The following is a 14,062-nucleotide window of genomic DNA, read 5'->3' on the forward strand; positions in this document are numbered from 1 at the left end:
AGTACAGATATTTAACCATGAGTATCACCAGAAACCTGGCGCCTCCCCGCAGGGGCCAGGAAGCAACAGTCAAGGATTCCAAAGCGCTTAGGAAGAAAGAGTGTGCCGGGCCCCCTCCCAGCCTCTGGAGGATGCTGACACCGACTCAGGGGTTGGGGGGTGGGGGACACAGAAGCTTCCCACAAACAGTGACGGGGGACTGGGAAACAGATTCTACGCCAGTGCCAGGCAGACAGCAAACAGCGGGCGGGAATTCTGTGTGAAATTCAGAATCTCAAGTTAAGCCTGCAAAGCCTCAAGATGCACCAAAGCAAAAAATGAACAGTCCATCCGGGTGGTCAGGGCTCAAGGCAGCCCCAATTCAAACGCAAGCAGGGACTAGCAGAGCCACCATAAAAATAAGGTTGGTGACACAAGCGCCAGCCACCAGGTTCACAGGGGACAAGGCTCATCCCTGACCCGTTATCCAGCCGCTCGCCATTTGTAATTCTCCACTGACTGGCCGATAACTCAAGGGACAGCTGAACCGTGCGATTTCCAACGGCCTGACCGGGGCTCTGGCGTTTAGAGCCGACGGGACGGATTTGCCATGCAAATGGCGCGTGATCGATCCCCGAGGCCGCGCTTACCTGTGGTGGAACAGCTGTACTGTGGGTACTGGGTGAAGGCGATGGCTCGCTCCAGCCCGTCCCGCTCCATCTCCTCAATGGCCTCCTCCGTGAGCGGGTGCACATACCGGAATCCAATATAGTATTTGTGCGGGGCTGTGAGGAAGCGTGTGTGGGAAGGAGGCAGGATTAATCTTTATATGGATTCCTGGGCCGGGGCCCAGAACAAAGAAAGGTTAAGCCTCAGCTCCTGCGCGGGGCACGGTCAGATACGCTGCGGATCCTATCCAGCACACAGCAGGTACATGGAATCACACACACATACCTACACCAACACCCACACCCACGTGCGCACACACACACAAGGACAGACAGACACACACACACAGTCCTTAGCACAATGGTGTTTGAAACCGAAGCTTTTGTGCCCTATTTTCTACTCTGGCTGATACTAGAGGAAAGGAAGCATATTTCTTTTCTCTTTTTTTTTTAAAAAGTTCTTGGGCCACACACAGTGGTGCTCAGAGAGCACTCTTAGTAAGGGATTGGGGACCACACGGGATATAGGGGATTGAAATGGGGTCAGCTGAGGGCAAGGCAAGAGCCCTCCCAGCTGAACTGTCTCTGCAGCCCCAAGAATTATGTTTTTGTCCTTGTTTTTTGTCTTTAGACCAGACCTGGTGATGCTCAGGGCTTACACCTGGTTGGGCACTCGGGAATTACTCCTGGCAGTGCTTGGGGGACCAGACAGAATGCCAGGGATCAAAAATGGGCGGGCTGCTTGCAAGGGGAATTCCCTCCCTGCTGTACACAGCTCTGGCCCAAGAAACAACAAATATTCTTAAAGGCTCACCTCTTCCACCCCGGCCACCACCCTGCCCCCCCCCAGGCACTTGCCTTTATCCTCCCATTTTAAGTGCCCCCTGTTTTTCCCAATTACGAGAACAAAGATTCTCCAAGGTTAATGAAAGTGCCCCCACTCCCACCGAGCAGAGGGTCAAGCGAAAATGACAGGCTGTGTCTCCCCACCCCAAGGCCACGCACCTCCCCTGCCCACGGCCTGCGGCGGCCACCCCTATTGCTCCTGCTGGGTCTCAGGGCAACTGAGTTTACAACCCAGTTTATAGAAAATCTTCTCCACTGGAGGCAAAAGGAGGAAAGAAGCAGCAACAACGCCGGATGGTTTCCAGCTGCAGAATTGGCATAGAGGATGGGTGGAAATTTTGCATAGGGGATGGGTTAGCGTGGAGAATGGGTTGAAAGTCCATCGGGACTCGCCCTGAGTGTGAATCACAGTGGTGATCCCAGGCGAGGTGACTCAGACCCTCCCCGTGAACTCTGAGGCACCGAGAGCTCTCTGAACGGAGATCGGGGCCCGGGAAGGAACCTGCTTTCCTGTCAGCTAAGCTGCCCCATGCCTGCTGCCCCGGCAGATAAGGACCAGGAGGGAGGGGGGGACACAGCTGGAAGTGAGAGGCCTGGGAGGGACAGATAAGGCGCCGCAGCTGCACATCACAGACCCCAGGACACGGGCTGGGGGGAGTCCCCCGTGCCGCTCTGCTACAGCCTCACGTGAGGCTGACCCAGAGGGGGCCCCAACACTCGCTCGCGGGGCCGAGCTGGCCTGGCCACCGTGAACACTGGGGAGAACCCAGAAAAGAAAGGGAGGGACAGAGAAGCGGGGTCCGGCACCAGTGGTCCCAAGGTGTGCACAGCCCTTTCAAGTCAGTGTCCAGCCTGTCCTTCCACAGAACGGGAAGAGCATCATTTCCCGGAGCTCCATGCTGTCCACAGGCCAGGATGATCTGATTCAGTCTCCAGTCTCCAGCCTGGTCAGTGAGGCTGGTCCAGCAGCTACCCCCTGCCCGCCCCCCCGAGGCGAGGGTTCAGGCATCAGCCCCCCGAGGTCAGGGGAGGGCAGCGGCATGAGTCAGACCCTGTGGTCACCGCCCGGGGCCTGCGGGGTAGACACTGTGGCATTCAGGGAATCCAGCCCCGGGAACAACCGTCCCAGGGCTCTGAGATCCGGGCTGCTCCCACACTATGCGGCTAGGTAGATAGAGCCCAAGGAACCAGGCCAGGGCACAGTCACTCGGAGCATTCACCCGTCCTGGTCTCAGATCTTCGCTTTGGGTTACTAGCAACGACTTCATCCCAGAAGCGCACGACCTACTTTATTTTTTTTTCTTTTCTCAGGCCACACCCCGAGGTGCTGAGGACGGGGCTCTGGAAAGGTCTCCGACAGGCAAAGCAAACCCGCAGCCCGCTAAGCTGTCTCTCCAGCCCAAATCTCCTATTTACATATGTACACTCTGGGGGCGGGAGGGCACCAGGGGCCGAACTCAGCCCCCTCAGCTCTACATGGAGCCACAATCCTGGCCCTCATCACTTCTGTCTAAAGACAACCTCTTGGAGGGGAGCGAGGGGGTCATGGCCAACGGCCCTCGCTCGGGGGCTATTCCTGACTATGCTTGGGGACCACGGGTGGTGGCCGGGATTTGAGCCGGGGTTCACCATGTGCAAGGCAAGCACCTTACCATCCCAAGCTATCTCTAAAGAGAATCTTTCTTAAATAGACATAACTGAAAATAAAATTCATCACTTTGTAGGGAAGAAAGCACAGGAAGGCAGAGGGCTAGAGAAAGAAATCTAAGAGAAACAAGAAAAAAAGGAAAAAAGTGGAAGGAAGGAAGGAAGGAAGGAAGGAAGGAAGGAAGGAAGGGAGGGAAAAAGGAAGGAACAAAGGAAGGGAAGGAGGGAGGGAGAGAGGGAGGGAGGGAAGGAAGGAAGGAAGGAAGGAAGGAAGGAAGGAAGGAAGGAAGGAAGGGAGGGAAAAGGGGAGGGAGGGAGGGCGGGAGGGAGGGAGGGAGAAAAGAAAGAAGGGAGGGAGGGAGGTACCTGTGGCGGGGGACAGCTCATCCAACAGCTTCACCATGCCCTCTCCCTGCGTGGACGTCCACCTCTTGATGGGAGAGCCACCACCAATCTTGCTGTACTGCTCCTGAATCTTGGGGGTTCGGCGTTTGGCAATGAGCGGGGCCAACTTACTAGACGGGAGGGAGGTAGAGAGCATTTGATTCCAGCTGTGTAGCCTAAGAGACGCAGCTGGGCCAGAGACTGGGGACCTGGGCCGGTCATGCTGGCCCCAGGTCCCGTAAGCGCCACCCCGCAATCACAGAGCCAGAAGTCATACCCAGTCCGGAACCGTCCCTCCATACACACACACCAAGAAAAAAAAAAGAAACAAAAGAAACAGTTTCAACTCAATAAAAAAAAAAAAAAGAAGATAAGACAGGGATGAGCACAGCAGAAGAGGCCGGACCCAGCCCCCAGCACCCAGCACCACTGGGAAATGAAAAAGTAAGAGGATAAGCAACATTTTAAGAAACTCTAGGGGCCAGAGCAATAGTACAGCGGGTAGGGTGTTTGCCTTGCACGCGGCCGACTGGTGTTCAACGCCCTGGCATCTCATATGGTCCCCCAAGCACCTCCAGGAGTAATTACTGCGTGTAGAGCCAGAAGTAACCCCTGAGCATCACTGGGTGAGACTCAAATAGAAAAAAATAAATCAATAAATTCTAACAAGATCTTTGGAAGAGGGCTTCTCCTCAACCACAGCCAGCTTCCCGGCCCTGCTGGAGAGAAAGGGAGGAGGGGGCTACCTCTGCCCAAAGCTCTGAAAGTTCAGACCCCGAGTCCTGTGCAGAGGCTGGCCACGCGCTGGCCTCTGTGTTCCCAGTAACCCCGCAGCTGGTGGGACCTAGCAGAGAGAGGAGGGCGGGGAGCACGCAACGCTCACAGCGCATGTGACAAGTGCATCAAAAAGAAGCAAGCACCAAGGAATCACCAAAGGAGGTGGGACACGTGTACACCGGACACCCTGGCCGGTGGAGGGGAGAGGAGACAAGGGGACATGGGAAGATGGCCCCGGCTCAGGGATCCGCGTCGCTGAGTCGGCCATCCTACCCAAAGCCGGATGCAGGCCAACGCAATCCCTATCGAAACTTGCAATGTCATTCTTCCAGGAAAAAGGACATCATTGAAATGAGTGGGGAGGGGCGAGAGGGAGAGCACAGCAGGTCAGGCGCTTGCCTCGCACACAGCTGACCCGGGCTCGGTCCCCGGCATCCCAAAGGGTCCCCCGAGCACTGCCAGGAGTAAGTCCAGAGCATTGGTGTGTGGTGCAAAAACAAAATAAATAAAATGGGTGTGGGACCAAACAAAGATCTGAAGGGCCAAAGCAATCCTGAGAAAAAAGGAGGGAGGCTTCATGGTTCCCAACTCTCAACTCCACTGCGAAGCTATAGTAAGCAAAACAGTGTGGTGTTGCAATAAAACAAATAGGCCATTGGAAGGGCCGGAGCAATAATACAATGGGTAGGGTGTTTGCCTTGCATGCGGTCGATCAGGGTTTGATCCCCGGCATCCCATATGGTCCCCCAAGCACTGCTAGGAGTAATTCCTGAGTACGAAGTCAGAGAAAGCCCTGAGCATTGCTGGGTATGAGCACTGCTGGGTATGACCCTTCCCCCCAAAAAAGAGAGGCCATTAGAATAGATCTGAGAATCTAAAATCAACCCTCATATATAAATAGACTATTCACTTATGACAAAGGAGCCAACAGCATAACATGGTGACAGTCTCTTCAAGAGAAAAAGCTGGAGAGACACCTGCGAACAATGAAACTGGGCCACCATCTCTCACCACACAGAAAAGCTAACTCAAATGCAAACTGAAGGAGCCAGAGCGATAGTCCAGTGGGCAACGCACTGGCCTTGCATGTGTCTGACCGGGGTTCCATGCCCAGTGTCCCATATGGTCCCCCAAGCACCCCCAGGAATAATTCCCGAGTGCAGAGACAGGAGTTAGCCCTGAGCATCATCAAGTGTGACCCCAAAACCAAACAAAAGAAAGATGGAATCTAATGTACAATCCAACAATTTCACCCCTAGGTATACAGCCAAAGGACACACACCACACCACACAAATCTGAAAAGACTCATGCAGGCTATGTTCAGTGTGGCACTGCTCACGAGATCCAAGATATGGAAACAACTCAAATGCCCGACCACAGATGAGCAGGAAAGAGATCTGCGGTCAGTACAGAGGGAACTGCTACTCGACTCTCAGAAAAAATGAAATACTGCCGTTTAGCAAACCTTGCCATTTCCAGAATGACGGGGGGGTGGGGGGGCCCTCTGGGGAAGCCTCACCAACCCTCTCTCCTTCCTGCCAAGGCTTCCCACTCCAGGCCCCTTGGAGCCAGCAGGAAGCACAGCACTGCTCGAACCCTGACCTCGGAGGCTGCAGAGCCGGTTCTCATCCATGGAATTCAGACGCGGGGAGAGCAAACGCATTGCCCAAGTGATGAACACGTACAGTTTAGCTGCGTCAGCCGTATTCGGGGGCCACACCTGGCTTGGGCTCGGGTTCACTCTCAGAAGTGACAGGGGACCAAGGGATGTCAGGCTCTGAGTCAGCCTCGCTGCCTCACGCCCCCCACACCCCCGCCGACACACGCACACACGCATGCACGCACGCACGCATGTACGCACCAAGCCCGTGCTCCCACTGGCCCGACATGGATCTTACCTTTGGAAAGGAAGCGTCATGAGGTCTCGGTCCAAGAAGAGCCTGAGGAGGAAGTCGTGCACGTCGGCAAGGGTTTCCGGCCCGCCCATGTTCAGCATCAATATTCCAGTCTTGGGCTTCCTGTGGGCAAGGAAAAGCAGTGACCCGTCTGCTCCACTCCCAGGGGGAATCGGAACTCAGCCAGCACTGAGGAGTGCCAGACCGGGGAACATATGGCGGAGCCAGCAGGAGGGAGGGAGCTGGGCACCCACTTCCCGCCGCTTCTGTCAGTGCCCAGGGCAACTGCGGACATGTTCCCACACACCTCCCGCTCTGGGCACGGAGGGCAAGGCGTGTGCGGTGAGCCTGGGTGATGCAGGTGTGTCTGTCTGCTCTCCGCAGGGCTGAGAGCACTGGCAGCCTGGAGCCCAGGTGAAGGGAGGACTGCAGGTAAATACTCAGGGCAGTGAGGTGAGAAGCCGAGCGTAGTGTTCCTCCTTTCAGTTGGTGTCTGAACCGGATTGGACAGTGTTGGCGGCTACACCTGGCTTGGGCCAGGGGGAGGGTGCAGGTGCTGCCGGGGAACCAATAAGCCCAAAGCTCCCACGAGCAAAGCCTGAACTGCAAGGGGTCTGAGAGAGAGTACTGCAGGTAGGGTGTCTGCCTGCATGTGGCTGACCCTGGTTCAATCCCCAGCACCCCACAGTGTACCCCCCCAAGCCCACCTGGAGTTATCCCTGAGCACTGAGCCAGGAGTAAACCCTGAGTACCATCACGTGTGGTCCAAAGACAAACAAACAAGCATGCACTCCTGCCCCTTGAGCTACTTCCCATGGCTGCCAAGTTGGATGCTCGATCAAAAACCAAAACAAGACCCAGCTGCTGGGCGGAGGGCAGTAGCACATCCCAGGAGGGGAGCATCCCCAAGACCTCGGCAGGAAAGGTAAGGAAGCTCCTCCCCTCCCTGTCTCCCACCAGGCTTGCCCCACCCCACACACCCCACCCCACGCCCGCAACCACCTTGGCACTGCTGAGCTGGGCTCACCCCTGCGGGGGCTGCTTGTCACTGCAGGGGGCTAGAAGTCCCTGTAACAGGCAGATTCCAGCGGCATCCAGGGCTTAGCAGGCTGGAGCACACACCCTGAGCACTGGGCTCAATCCCTGGCACTGCCCAGCGGCCCAAGTGCCTCTGGGAACAACCTGGTCCCCAAGTACCCACACCCAGGGTGGGCCCCCATCCCAGCACCAGGGGACATGGCCCCAAATACCATGGCCCCAACGTCTCCAGACATGACCAAATGCTGAGAATCACTGCAGGAGGAAGAATTAATTTTTCACGGGGCCGGAAGTGACCCTGAAGTTGCCCCACCACCCGGCTCGTCACTGCCTCTGCCCACACAAGGCTGATTGACCCTTAGCCAGCGCGGGCTCCTCCTCCTTTGAGCCCTGAGCAGGCCACATCCACGATTCCGTGCAGCTAGACTTTCATTCCCCCCATGTCCTCCTGGGATCCCCGTCCTTCACCCTTCAACTCTGTGACTCCAAATAAATTAAGGGCATTGTGCCGTGGACGGCTGCCAGGGGCCTGATTACCGGGGAAGGAAACCCCGAGGCCCCGAGACCCACCCGAGGCGGCACGGAGGGCCTGGGGTGTTAACGGGATTAGCCCTGCTTCTCATCTCTAACACCTGAGCTCAGGACAAGAAAGGATGGAAACGGGAAGTGAGCGGGACGCGGGCCCATGGGGCTGCCGTGACTCGGGAGAGACCCCGAGACGGGGGCCTCAGGGCGCTGTGCTGTGCATGAGGACAGACGCATTAGGCCTCTCGAAACCCCTCCGAGGGGGACTCCGGTCCGCGCCCCCGACACAGCACCTGAGAACCCGGCCATCAGCTTCCCTTTGTCTGAACTGGATGGTGTCGTGTGCAAACCGTACTGAGACCAACGCACTCCAAGGGGCTCCACGATGCAGCATCTTGACACTCTGGGACTATCCCGTTAGATTTTATTTTTTCCCTCCATGCCTCCCTGGTTCTACTCTCTGTAGTCAAAACCAAGATCAACAAATCCCTGTACCTCATTAGAACACATGAGAATGCTACAGCAGGAAGAAGACAAAGAACCCGAGAGAGATACCACAGGGGGTACCGGCCTCAAATGTGGCCCACCTGGTTCCACCCCTGGCACTGTATGGGGTCCCTCAGCATCAACAGGGGGCACTCCTGAGCCAAGTGCCAGGAGTAGCCCCTGAGCATTGCTGGGTGTGGTCCAAACTTGGCCCTCACCCCCTCATCCCCCCCGAAAGACAACCAAAAAAAAAAAAATCTCAGGAAAGAGGACTGCTTTCAATGAACTTCAGAGCCCGGCTAAGAGGCCCCTTCAGAAAACCTGGTGTTGCTCGGGCCCCTGCGAGAGACCGAAGGGCCCCGTGAAGGCGAGCGCGGTGCCATGCCTGTCCCCAGCCAGGACACACGCAGCTGCGGCCCCAAACAGGTGCTTTATCTCCCTCGTGAATTAGGACCATCCTCTGTCCTTCATCATTACGCTCACTGTTAACAGACAAAGAACAATGACCGAGTTCACGGCAGGAACCCTCGGTCCCTGAGTCAGTCTTTATCTTGTCCAGGACATACAGTTCATCGCCGTAATTGGGTTAGGCCCGTAACAACATTTCCAGCGTACGTAGGACTGGTATTTGTGACATGTTCCAGAACTGAATTCCGACGTGATTTGCAGACTGGGTTCAACTCTGTGACCTGGCGCAGCAGCCCGGAGGGGTTAGGTCGGTCCTGCGGGAGAGCTGGGGAAGGGGCCGGGGAGACGGCTCCAAGGGCGGGGCCCCACCTCTGCCTGGACGAGCTCGGGCTTGAACCCCAGCACCGCCAGTCTCCTGAGCCCTGCAAGGCGTGTCCCCCAGGCACCAGACTGGGAATAAACCCTGCACACCTCTAGGTTGGGCCCCACAGACCAAAACAAAACTAACAAAACAAAAAAGAAGCTAAGGGGAAGAAAGGTGACACTGAGCCAGGGAGGTGGCTTAAAGGGCACACGTTCTGCATGTGAGAAGCCCCAGCATCACCGGGAGTGACACCCCCGAGCACCAGGCTGGGAGGACCCCTTGAGCATTGCTGCCCCCAAACTAAATAAACTGAAGATAAAACATGTACAGGTGCGGCGGGGAGCAAAGTCTATAAAAGCTCAAGTGAAAAACCCAAATGATGTTTATGTCTGTAAGTGCATGTGTGCATGTGTTGTGTGTGCGTGTGTGGTGTGCGTGTGATGTGTGCTTGTGCACGTGTGTGGTATATGTTTGTGTATGTGTGCATGTGGTGTTTGTGTGCATGTGGTATGTGTGCATATAGTGTGTGTGTGCGCGTGTGCGCATGTGGGTGGTATGTGTTTGTGTGTGTATGTGTGTGCATGTGTTGTGTCTGTGCTGTGCGTGCATGTGTGGTGTGCATGTGTTGTGTTGCATGTGTTGTGTACATATTTGTGTGTGCGTGTGCATGCGGTGTGTGTGTTGGTATATGTGTGTGCATGTGGTGTATGTGGTGTGTGTGTGTGCGTGTGTGCACGTGTGTGGTCTGTGTTTGTGTACGTGTATGTGTGTGTGTATGTGTGGTGTTTGCGTGTGTGTGTGTGCATGGGCAGAACCTGTCACTCCCAGGCACGGGGCAGGGTGCAAAGGGCAGGAGCATGTGCCCAGCATGCAAGGGGCCCTGGCACCACAATGCAGCTCCTCTCCCCGAGGTCTCCCTGCACCTCCATGCCTACCTCTTCCCTGGGTGAGCTTGAGGCTGGGGGCTTCGGGCACACGGGTCTGCTCTGGTGGCGGGCGCAGCACCCGACTGGCATCTCTGCAGCTGCTGGGCCCAGGAGCCGCCCTGCACCACTGAAAGAAAACAGAGGAGGGAGCGTGAATGCAGCGTGAAATGCAGTGGGGGGTGAGGCCCTGGGAAGGGCCCCTCAGAGCCCAAGGCCAGGCTATGCAGCTGGAGGCTCCCCGCAGGGCTTCCTGTCGGCCCTCCTTGGCCCTTCTCGGCCCTTCTCGGGGTGGCTTCCCTCCTGCACAGAGCATGGTGCTGAACGTTCCCACCTGACCCGCCCCTGCCACGGAGGGCCCCGTGAAAGGACCTCCCAGTGCCCCTGTGCCACGGGCCACGAGTCTACACATGCCCAAGGATTCCCAGACCCCCCCCACCCGTTCATGCCCCCATTCCACATTGGTCTCTGGCATCCAGGCCCCCAGAAACCCCTGCCCCCAAGCCCTACACCCACATCCTCTGCACGGATCTCTGCCTGGCTCCATCCTCTCAGGGGAGGCTGGTACCTGACAGTCACTATTGGCAAAAGGGGGTTGGGGGTAGACTAGGCAGTCCGGGCCCTGAACATGGGCTGTGTGTAGGTGTGTGCACGTATAAATATGGGCTATGTGTGTGCCCATGAGTATGTAGTGTACACGGGCTGTGTGTGCACATACATGCATAGACTGTGTGTGTACATGTGCTATGTTTGCACACAGACCACGTGTACACGTTTTGAGTGTGCACGGGCTGTATATACAGGCTGTGTCTACACATGTGTACACAGGTTGGGTATACGTGAGCAACGTGTTTATACACACATAACAGGCTTGTCAGTCTACATGGGCTGTGTGTCCATGAACTGTGTGAGCATGTGTAGGCAAGGGCTGTGTGGACATGTGTTGTGAGTATACATGGGCTGTGTATTCAGGCTGTGTGTACACATGTGTGCATCAGTTAAGAAAACATGGGCTACATCTGCACACATGCACAACATAGGTTATGAATGTACATGGGCTACTGTGTATACATGTGTGACGTGGGTTGTGAATGCACATCACGGTTTTGTCTGTGTGTGTGTGTGTGTACATGGAGAGCAGAGTCACCCCAGGGTCCCCAGCAGTCCTGAAGCCCCTGCCAGAGAATACGTCTCCTCCTGGTTGGTGGGCTCGCCTGGGGGGGGGCTCCAACACCCACGGGGCAGCACGTCTAGAGAAACAGGCCCAGGGTGCCGTGTGGGACAGAGCTTTGCTCTCAAACCAGCAAGTGCCACTCGGCCTGATGGTCCCAGGGGCACCATCAGCCCCAGACCCGGGCCTGGTGAGGAGAGTGTGCCCGCGGGCGCATGCTGGCACCAGGTGCATTTGCGTCCAAGCGTAGGGCCTGCACGTGCCTTGGTTCTTCCTTCCCGTCTACGAAACCCAGGCATGTGCCCGGTTTGCTTCTCAGCGCCCCCGGCCATGTGCTTGCTCCCAGTAGCGCCCCTGATGCGAGTCTCCCCGGATACACCTCATCAGCTCCAAGCAGAGCGCAAGGACGGACATATGGAGGGTGAAGACGCTCATGTGAAGTCTCAGCCCGGAGCGCAGCACCTCAGGGTGACAAGCTCAGCTGGGGACTGTCGGTGAGAGGGGCCGGGCCTGGGTGGGAGAAACTATTTGGGTCCACACAGACCGGACAAGACCATGAGACCACCGTGTCCAAAGTGCTGGCATGAAGCCAGGTTTCCCCTGAAGACCTTCAGGAGAGGGGACGGGGGGGCGAGGGGACACATGGACCAGCGTCCCCTAAGAGGACACCAACATGTCCTAGGACGACCTGGGAAGCCACAAGCCCGCGGGTCAGCCACACCCGCCTCTCGGGATTCTCTGGCTCTCCTCCCCCTGAGCATCAGAAGGGGTGAGAGGAAGGATGAGACCCTGATGGAACATTCAGGCGCCCCTCGCTTGGTGCTCACCCAAGTGGGCAGTACCCTGGGAGGACAGCAGGGTGGAGGGGGGGGAAGTTCAGAGCAGTATTAAGCCACGTTTAGGGGCAAATCCTGTTTCCTGTTTGCTTAAAGAAGGTAGATTTCTGGGGGTGAGGGGCACTTTGGTTTTTGGGTTTTTTCCCCCAAAAAAAGGCATAGGCCAAATCCGTTTTGAAACCTCTGACCTAGCTGAAGGCGTTCGATCCATCGAAAGACCAACACACTCTTGTTTGCTCTGTTTTGGGCCATACCTGGTGGTGCTCAGGGTTAACTCCTGGCCCTGAAATCACCCCTGGCAGGCTCAGGAGACCTGGGTCGGCGGTGAGCGAGGAAAGAGCCCTGCCAGCTGTACTATCACTCCGACCCCAAGCCTCTTAAAAGCTCACAGTCAAAGAGAAATCCAGAGAGACGAATGGTTTTCATTCATTTTACCACCTGCAGAAAAAGTGAATGCAGGAAGGGTATTTCACCTTTTGGTAGAGAAATATTTCATGAACTATTAGAGCAGAAACTTGAAACATGACTTCTAACAGGAATATTTAAGATATTAAATATCTTCATATCTTAAATCTTAAATTAAGATATAAAACATTTTAATATCTTAAATTAAGATATAAAACATCTTAATATCTTAAAATTAATAAGATATTTAATATCATAAATATTAAGGCCAGCGAGAAGGTACAGCGGGTGAGGCGCTCGCCTTGCATGCAGCTGGTCCAGGTTTAATTTCCAGAACCCCATAGGGTCCCTCGAGACCTTAGGAGTGATCTCTTGCGCACAGAGCACAGCCAGGTGCGCCCCCAAAGCAACCAAACTGAAAAGATTACTGAGAGATCAGTAATTCCAACAGCACTGCTACACGCTGCAGGTGTAGCCTGTCGTCAGTGGTAATAATTGGCGATGGAAAACACTGGGATAGACAAGCCTGTTTTCTGAAGCCACAGAGACCTGAGCGAAAATGCCAGATAAAACCATCAAGCGGTCGAATGCTAGGGAGCTAGTCGAGGCTGGGTTTATCCTCTGTGAAACGGTGATAAGACCAGCCCCGCGGAGCTGCTGTCAAGATAAGGGGGGAGGGGGGGAATGAAGTATCTGGGGCCAGCGCCCAAACAGTGCCAGACAGACTACATGTCTTGTGGCAAGAAGCACTCGCCGCAGGAGGGAAGGCCCTGATAATCCTCACCGCCCACCCAGGAACCTTCCGACCGCGAGGCGAAGGAGAGAGACGGTGGAACGTGGCTTTTCCGAGATTTCTTTTCAGAACCCATTAGCAACCCGGATAGGGCAAACAGGATACGACAAAAGTACTCTCTCTTCAGAGGGGAGATGGAAACGCGATCGGGCTTCAAATCGACTTCTTCCAGGATCCCCGAATCCTGCTGCAGAATCAACTCCCGAGCAGGTCAACAACTGAGAGGTTCTGTGGTGCCATGACCTGACGCTGTCGCGGCAGGGGTGGGAGAGAGAGATGACAGTGGCACTTCTTTCTGCTCCAGGACTGGCACTTGTGTTCAAAGGCATGGCTGTCTCCGTGGGCCTCCCTGTACACAGGGCCTTGCCCCTGATACACATACACACACACACACACACACACACACACGGGGGCGTGGGGGTAGCTTGGAGATGCACAGTGGGTGCTCTCCATCCCTTAGTAGGTAGGTACCACAAAGATGAACAAGGGGACTTGGATCCCTGTCAAGATGACAGTAGGTTGGGGCTGGAGCGATAGCACAGCGGGTAGGGCTTTTGCCTTGCATGCAGCCAACATGGCCGACACAGGTTCGATTCCCAGCATCCTATATGGTCCCCCGAGCACCGCCAGGAGCAATTCCTGAGTGCATGAGCCAGGAGTAACCCCTGAGCATTGCCGGGTGTGACCCAAAAAGCGAAAAAAAAAAAAAAAGATGACAGTAGGTTAAGGCGCTTGCCATGCACATGGTCCCCACTCGGTTCAACTCCCAGAACTACACACTGTCCCCTGAGGACCGAATAGTCTTGAGCACCACTCTGTGTGTGGTGTGTGGCCCCAGAACCAAAATACACAAAATACACACACACACACACATACACACACACACACACTAACCCAAAAAAGTCAAGTCGTGTCT

The 14,062-nt window shown here is 55.6% G+C and overlaps 1 protein-coding gene across 2 annotated transcripts in view; it reads right to left on the minus strand.

The window, feature by feature from the left end:
• The window catches only part of FECH (ferrochelatase), a 29,765-nt gene that overhangs the window by 14,349 nt on the left and 1,354 nt on the right, over positions 1 to 14,062 (minus strand). The window contains exons 2-5 of one of the 2 annotated variants that reach the window (XM_056138193.1): positions 9,954 to 10,071; positions 6,201 to 6,320; positions 3,507 to 3,655; positions 630 to 764 (exon numbers count right to left, since the gene is read on the minus strand). In XM_056138193.1, coding sequence (XP_055994168.1) covers positions 630 to 764; positions 3,507 to 3,655; positions 6,201 to 6,320; positions 9,954 to 10,071 — 522 coding nt within the window. The remainder of the gene's footprint in view (positions 1 to 629; positions 765 to 3,506; positions 3,656 to 6,200; positions 6,321 to 9,953; positions 10,072 to 14,062) is intronic. The other variant, XM_056138194.1, reaches the window with a different exon arrangement.

This window comes from Sorex fumeus, unplaced genomic scaffold (assembly GCF_029834395.1).
Source record: "Sorex fumeus unplaced genomic scaffold, SorFum_2.1 ptg000128l, whole genome shotgun sequence".
Classification (NCBI taxonomy): Eukaryota; Metazoa; Chordata; class Mammalia; order Eulipotyphla; family Soricidae; genus Sorex; species Sorex fumeus.